The sequence below is a fragment of the Quercus lobata genome, chromosome 2 (assembly GCF_001633185.2).
Source record: "Quercus lobata isolate SW786 chromosome 2, ValleyOak3.0 Primary Assembly, whole genome shotgun sequence".
Lineage (NCBI taxonomy): Eukaryota > Viridiplantae > Streptophyta > Magnoliopsida > Fagales > Fagaceae > Quercus > Quercus lobata.
The window spans coordinates 68,040,360-68,048,750 of record NC_044905.1 but is presented as its reverse complement, the minus strand read 5'-3'; the positions used below and the strand labels follow the sequence as shown (position 1 = coordinate 68,048,750).

Sequence of the window (8,391 nt, the reverse complement as noted above, 5' to 3'; positions counted from 1 at the left end):
ACGTGAGCCATAATTATTGTATTGCATGTTAGGAGCAAAACTAGGTTCCTATTTGAGAAAAAAAAAAAAATATATATATATATATATATATATTATTGGCCATAACAATATAAAAGTTTACAAACAATGGAAACTTAATAAGAGATAAAAATAAATAAATAAAATTTACTTTGGAAAACTATTGGCTAACCTCATCATTTAATTCAAATCTACCCCTTTTTTTTGTTTGCTTCTCAACCTAACTTTTCTTTCATTTTTCACCCTTGCGACCTTTTTTCTTAAGACTTTTTGCTCTTTCAACCAGATCTTCCAAATGTTGATTAGGATCAAGATTTTTTGCACCACTACAGAATGGCATTTGATGGGGCAATTGATGACCAACCACATTTTATGTCGCAACATCTTCAACCTTTTTTTCATATTCCTCTATCATCTTCTCTATTAAAGAAAATGCTTCTTCATTGTCTGCTGCTCGAGAAGTTAACTGAACCAACTTGGGACATAATCGTCTATACCACTGTGTAGCAGTCAAGTTGACATCCTCTTCCACAGTTGTTCTCTTATTGTCCAAGATACATCCACTTTTTGCCTCTTTTGTCCATCTTTTCAAAATGTACATATCAGGAATTATCTTTATATCAAGGAAGTCAAAGACTTTCAGAACATAGCAACATAAAATCCCAACTATTTCAAACTTTCTACAACTACATGAAAATGTCTTATTTGTAGTGTCATAAGATACTATGTACTCATTAGGCTTATGCAGAAACTCAACAGTGTGTGTATGCACTAACAAGTCCTCTTGGCGATTTTTTATCCTTGCTGCTGATACAAGGTCATATTGATTGTGAAGCATTCGAAATATTACAAGTGTATATACTTGTACTGCCTGCTTCAATAATGGAGAATTTTTCAAGCCCAATTGGGAAATTTTTTGTCTTGCATTAAATTCAGCTTGTAACTCTCTTTCTCGTTTTTGCTTAATCACCCGATAAAAATGTTCAAAAAATTCTGCCACATCCAAATTAGATCTCAAGTAGTCTTTCAAATCTCCATTCAAGCTTTCACTAAGTTGGGTACTTCATATTCCCAATTTAAATTCATTCTTCAAGTAACACTTTGCCCATTTTCCTTTCAATTTGTAGATAGTATCCAACCAACTATGATCATGTATAGCATATGTGTCAATCATGTCCTCCCAAGTTTTTTCCAATTTAATTTCATCATTAAACCCAAACATACAAGTTTTAAAAACTTGATGAAAAGAGGAACCATCCTTCATCAAATTCCCCAAATGTTTTATCCCATTTTTCATTATGTGCCAAGTACATAATCCATGGTAAGTGTTAGGCATTACCTCACTCAATGCCTTTGCCATTGCAGGATCTTGATCCGTAAAAATTGTTTTAGGTCTTTTACCTACATGTGCAACTAAGAAGCTTTCAAACAACCACTTAAATGATTTTTTCATTTCATCATAAAAGAGCAACTCCAAAAACCGTTAACCCTCTACGGTGATTGAAACCGATAAACACCCCTAAGGGTCTTAGCTCTTTATTAGTAGTGTCAAATGTCAACACATCACCAAAATTAGCATAATCAATAATCATTCTAACATCAGCCCAAAAAATGTTTGTAATCTGCTCAACATTATCTAATTGTACTGCATATTGAAAGGATGGATTTGTAGTCAATTGTTCCTGAAAGTATCCTAATAAGCACGCAGCTTGACCATATACCAAATTTTTTTGCCATCTTGTTCTAAGATAATTATGCTAATCAAGCATAGTGAATCCAAGATTAGCTCTCCCACCAGCCTCTCTACTCATTAACTCATGTGCTGCTTTTAGTTTGATTCCAGAAGAGGATGCTAACTCAATCAATCCTGCATGAACTTCTTAGATTTTCCGTTGAGATCTCATCATATAAACTTTTCTGATAGATGAAGAGTGTGATTATGTTCTTCAATAAAATTAGTCACCTTATACTTTCCAATTTCTCACACTAATGAAACATATAGCTTTATAGGACAATTAGTCCTTGTATCATCTTGGTTACGAGTGCGAATCATATCTTCTTTTTCTAGACCTCGAATGCCCTGCTTTGCACATACAAATCCCATTAATGTTATCTTTCCATTCTTCTTACTTTTATTTATGTAATGTTTTCTAACATCAAAGCCCATTTGCCTTCCATATTTTAGCCAAAATTCTCATGCATCTTCTAATGTATCGAATTTCATACCAACTCTAGGACTCAAATCTTCATTAGCATCCATGTTTTGAGAGAATTCTCTTGCCACACTATGCAATGAATTAAAGAATACTCCTATAATTAACAAACAAATGAATCCATTGGACAGTTTCAGTCAAAACACTTTGGAAACAAACAAGATAGTTCCAAAAAACAACCAATTATTCAACCAGTGTGTACTACAACAAGATAAATCTTAAAGCCTCTGTATCAATCTAAGATATCAGCTAATTGCTAATGAGTACAATTAAATCATAAGTATAGCTAACCCAATGGCACTTCACAACTCCCTGTATGAGGGAGTTTGACCATCAATTCTTACCAATCTTTCAATAGATCTACTTTGATCAAATTCAACAAAACTATTTGGCTCAATTATTACCAATGGCATATCAAATTAAAGACATACAAGACAAGCACAAAATAAAATTTTGATCTTTAACCAACTAAAACAAGTTTCAAATCCCATTATTTTGATGAAATAACCGAAACCCAGTTCCAATAATTTCATTTAAAACAAAACCTAGACTTTTTTTTACTTTACAATTTCAAAATAATTGATCTTCAACTAGAAGAAACAAAAGGGTTGAATCTAAATTTCCTTACTTGCTGACTACCGTAGTTCAATCCACAACCACACTAAGGACACTTGTAGAAATTATCGATAGGAAAAGAAGTAGAAGCAATCCCAACAGAGAAGTAAAGGTCATCACCATCCTTGCCCACCTCGATGATGTTGAGCCACAAGAACAAGATCTTGACGCTGATCCCAATGAGGCCGGTGACAATGGATTGAAGGAGAGGTAGAGAATGGGTTGAAGGAGAGGCAAAGAGCGGCAGTTGCGCAAGGAAGAGAAAGAGAAAAAAAATTTGATTTTACGAAAGTTTACTCAGACTTACCAGAAACAGTGGGCGGGCTATGAAATTTTTTAAAGGTAAAATAGTCTTTTTCCTATTTGGTGAGGTGTCAAAAATTTAAGCCATTAGATTAAATCTATGGCTGAGAATTTAGGTATTGCACCAGATATGAATCCACCTAGGAACACCCTTTTAGTATGGATGGTGACAAGGGGGATGGGACTTGTTTCATCATTGCATCCCCTAGGTTCATGGGGGAGAGAGCCCAACCCTCTCTATAAATAGAAGCTATTCTTGCAATTAGAAAGAGAAGATGAGTGCAACAATTCCCCAATCGAGCATTCACAAGAAAAGTAACATTGAATTTTCACATTCTGCTTGAATTATAACACTAAGTCTCATTTGTGATATTCACAAAAGTAAATAATAAATCCATTGTATTGAGAAAGGATTTTCTCCATTTCACTTTAAAATGGATTATAAAATGGATATAATCCATTTTATGGTTAGGATTTATTTGAACAAATCTAAAACTAGGATGTGCCACCTCATTGAAAGACAATAATTAATACTAACAAGATTTAACGAGATCCTTGACCCTTCTAAACTAAACAACTTAACCACCGTGCACTTTTGGCGTGATGGTTACTTCACAAGTACAAAGTTTTTGTGGAGTGGGGAGGACAAGGGTCAGAGTTTAAGTTTTCTAGAGAGAGCTTCACACACATATACACTTAGATTAAGTTAAAGTAAAATTTCTATCTTATATAAAAATAAAAATAAATAATAAATAAACTAAACAACTTAAAACAAAACAAGCAAATGAGGACATGGAGGTTGGGCTCAACAATGTCTCCAAATAGTGCATGTTGGCCAATATTTTTAGGGTTTTGAAAGGCAGCTCAGGTTTTATAAATTAAACAAAAATCTGTTTATAAATAAATATTGAAGCCCATCAGCCCATGGGCTACGTCACCGAGCATAGACAGAAGAACTACAAACGAAAATACATGGGCCGAAGAAGATTAATAGTATTCAGTACTGGCGATCAAGGATGCTTAGTGATTTTTTTTTTTTGTAAAAAAAAATTATTTACTAATAAGTAGTAAATAAGGATATTCACCAATAAAAAGTCATAACTATTGTGAACATGAATTTCACACGAGGATTCTTTACGATATCTCTAATGTTTTGTAGGTACTATTATTGTTCAATGTCCCATGAGATATTAACGAACGTGATTGTACTGTCATGTGTGACTGTCCAAAATGATTTAACAACAACAATCAAAGCCTTTATTCCAAACTTTTAAAGGCCAGTTATAAATCTTCAATAGAGTAATTAGTGTAAACTAGTCTATCCAAAATAATAATAAAAAATTAGATCCAAAAAGAAGAAGGAAACTAGTTATCAAGTGACATGGCATAATTTACCATTGGATTTTCATGTAGACCACTATCTTATTTAAGTATTAATATTATAGGGACACAACTTGGGTCTAGTGTCTTGTGCACTGGACCAAGCCTCTCCCATTATATTCTAACATTAAAATAAAATAAACTAAACTAAAAATATTTTTAAAATGTGTAGTTACTTCATAATACGATGCTAGTTATCAACGGATGTAATGAAATTATTGTTATACCTAATCATGTGAATAGTGTAGATTTCATACCCGCACAAAAACCAAAACAAAACAAAAAGTCTGTGTATTGTAGAATTTCCTCTACGCAAAGTCGCCATTAAAAAAAAAGGACTCTAGTAATTTGCTCAATTTTGTGTACAAGTCTACCTTACCAATGAAAGTCGAGACACAGCATCAACAAATACTAGGTGAACCTACATAGACCATGCAACATAGAAGTATGCCATCTGCATCTTGTTCTGTAATTTGCCGCAATCAAGTTGTAAAATCGGTTGCATTTCTGGTTGTTACATGGACACAATCTATCTCCAGTCCATATCCATTTTGTTTCTAGGCTATGCTGGTTCTTCCAAACTCCTAAGTCCTAAGACTTGCTCTATATCTATAATATTTCAAATTTAGAGCTATACTATTTTTACTTAAATGTTCTCTCTCTCTCTCTCTCTCTTATTTTTGCCAACTTTCACTAGACTATCAAATTTGCACCCCAAATAAAATAAAAATCATAGTTAATGACAAAAATGGAAGAGGGCAAATCCCACAGGCATGCTTGCAAAGGGACCATTTAAATTACATGAATTTGTCAATATCAGTGTTCTTAATAATAATTTCATTCCTAATCAAGGCCGCCATTGTTTTGGCCTCTTTAGGCACTAAAAAATATCCACATGATTCTTAATATATATAAGGTACAGTCGTACACAAGTTTTAGTAATTTACAAAAGCATTAACTTTCATATATCGTACAATTGAAAAATCATTTGTTGCTGAATAAGACAATAAGTTCATATATCGTACAAATAAAAAAATAAAATAAAATAATACAAATTGATGTTTTGGTGATGAGAAAGAGCAACCATCATGATGCCACCTTCCCACATGTTCCTTAATGAGGACATCTGAATCATCTGATTGGAAACTGCATTTCCTACAAACTATCAGGTTTAGATTGTAATAGCAAATTTAAGCCAAAATAATCAACAATATTCACATACAAGGCCTTTCACACCAGCAAACTCTTATCTAATATTGTTTATTGAGCAATCAAGCCTCAAAGATGACGTCCTTCCCTGAAATGATTGATAATTTTAATAGAGCCTCAAAGATGACGTCCTTCCCTGAAATGATTGATAATTTTAATAGAGCAAACACAAAAATCAACTGCAATAGAAATTCTCATAAAAAAAAAAAAACTGCAATAGAAATTGCAAAAATATGTAAAGAGTAAGCAGTAGACATAATAAGGGAAGGCAACTAAAATAAAATAGTAATGAGTCAGCAATATTCCCAGTTTGAGATTCCAGTAAAATCATTGAACATGAAGACAAAACAATGAGCACCTAACCCTTACTCCTTACAACCCATAAAAGTGTCATGAACTTGAGTGTAATTGTAAACAACACATGAATCTGCAAAGCAAAAGAAGAACTAAAATGAGCAATCCACATATCCTGGTTATACCATATCCAGCACAAGGCCATATAATTCCTCTACTAGAGCTATCACAGTGCTTAGCCGAGCATGGCTTGAGAATAACATTTGTAAACACAGAGTACAATCACAACCGAATCATGAATGCAATGGCAATGAAGGATAAAATAGGGGATCAAATCCATATGGTTTCTATTTCTGATGGATTAGAACCGTTGGACAGAAATAAGCCAGGGAAGTTATCAGAAGCAGTCTTGAGGGTCCTGCCTGGAAAGCTGGAGGAGCTCATTGAACAGATTAATGGGTCCAATGGTGAAGAAATCACATGTGTCCTTGCTGATCAGAGCATTGGATGGGCCCTAGAAATTGCAGAGAAGAAGAAAATACGACGAGCTGCCTTCTGTCCTGCAGCAGCTGCACAATTGGTCTTAGTATTTAGCATCCCAAATTTGATTGAAGATGGAATTATCACCGATGATGGTGAGTTCCTATGTTACCAACTATTAACTTTTTTATTTATTTATTATGAAATACTATTAAATTACCAATTGTTCCAAAAGTTTAAGTTATTGGATACGGTAAACTTAATAATTTAACCACATATTTCTAACAAATACCAAGAATGCTGAAAATAAGTTGGAGTAGGGACCTTTTTTAGTGGTAACCCCTCATTTATCAAGTTAGTCATAAAAAAACTACTAAGCAACAGTAGTAGTGAAACGTACCAATGTTAACGGTAGGTCATATGGTCTCAACCTTCAATTGAAATTCTCCTCGCAGGAACTCCCATGAAAAAACAGATAATTCATCTCTCACCAGGAATGCCTGCCATGAGCCCAGAAAACTTTGTGTGGACCAGCGTTGGCAATCTGACTATGCAGAAATCTATTTTTGAACTTCTGGTAAGAAATAACCAGTCTGTGAAGGTGATTGAGTGGCTGCTATGCAACTCTACTTATGATCTTGAGCCTGCTGCATTTACCTTGGCTCCAAATATTCTACCCATAGGTCCACTTTTGGCAAACAACAGGCTAGGAGACTCAGGAGGAAACTTCTGGCCGGAGGATGCAACTTGTTTGAAATGGCTGAATCAACAGCCACCACGCTCAGTGATATATGTTGCATTTGGAAGCTACACAATTTTTGACCAAACTCAGTTCCAAGAATTGGCTTTGGGGCTTGAACTCTGCAACAGACCATTCCTGTGGGTTGTGCGGCCAGATATCGCAGATGGAACAAATAATGCATACCCAAAAGAATTTCTAGACAGAGTAGCAACTCGTGGGAGGATGGTGGGTTGGGCACCGCAACAGCAGGTTCTGAGACATCCATCAGTTGCTTGCTTCCTCAGCCATTGTGGTTGGAACTCCGCCATGGAAGGTGTAAGCAATGGGATACCCTTCTTGTGCTGGCCATACTTTGCTGACCAGTTCCTTAACCGGAGCTATATTTGTGATGTTTGGAAGGTTGGGTTGGGTTTAGACAGAAATGAAAGTGGCATCATAACACAAGGAGAAATCAAAAGTAAGGTGGATCAACTTCTAGGCAATGAAAAATTAAAAGCAAGCGCATTGGACCTCAAGAATAAAGTCATGGCTAGTATCACAGAAGGTGGTGGCTCTCATAAAAATTTGAAGAATTTCATAGAATGGATGAAAGCATAGAAAAGTTTGCATTGAGCATTTGTTTTTTCCTTCCCTTTTCTTGAGATCTTGCTTGAATAATCTTGACGCGGGAGACGTAAGAAGATTATTATTTAGTACTATTTATATTTGCAAGTCAATTGTAATTTTATGTTTTAGGTCCTAGTAATTTATTAGGCTATTAGTATTTTAATTTGGAAGTAATGTTATTTTTGTAATAAGGCAATTAGGGTTTCCTAGCCAATTAAAACTAAGGTTTAGTAATCCTTTATAAGCAACCTATTGTACTCTTTGAGGAGATAGTTGATATTTTGATGAATGAAAAAATGGCTGTTTGGTCTCTCTTTGGTTTGGTGTTGACTCCAGGTCTATCCTAGGTGCTGACTCCTAGTGGTTTTCCCGCTTGTTGCTGTCTCCAAGTAAGGCTAGGTGCTGACTCCTAGGTCATATCCCTTTATTTTATTGTTGTTTCAGTTTTGTTATGGTTGTCCTGCGTCAAATCTACTTCGAAAGAGATGGGGAGCAGGAATGCAAAGAAATCATATAAGGAATATCTATATC

General features: G+C 34.8%; 1 protein-coding gene across 1 annotated transcript; it reads left to right on the top strand.

Moving 5' to 3' along the window:
* Positions 1-6,011: 6,011 nt before the first annotated feature.
* Positions 6,012-7,851, top strand: LOC115975319 (UDP-glycosyltransferase 83A1-like). The gene is made up of 2 exons (XM_031096054.1): positions 6,012-6,667; positions 6,968-7,851. The coding sequence occupies exons 1-2, from the start codon at positions 6,160-6,162 to the stop codon at positions 7,849-7,851; spliced, it is 1,392 nt and encodes a 463-aa protein (XP_030951914.1). The 5' UTR covers positions 6,012-6,159.
* Positions 7,852-8,391: the final 540 nt, after the last annotated feature.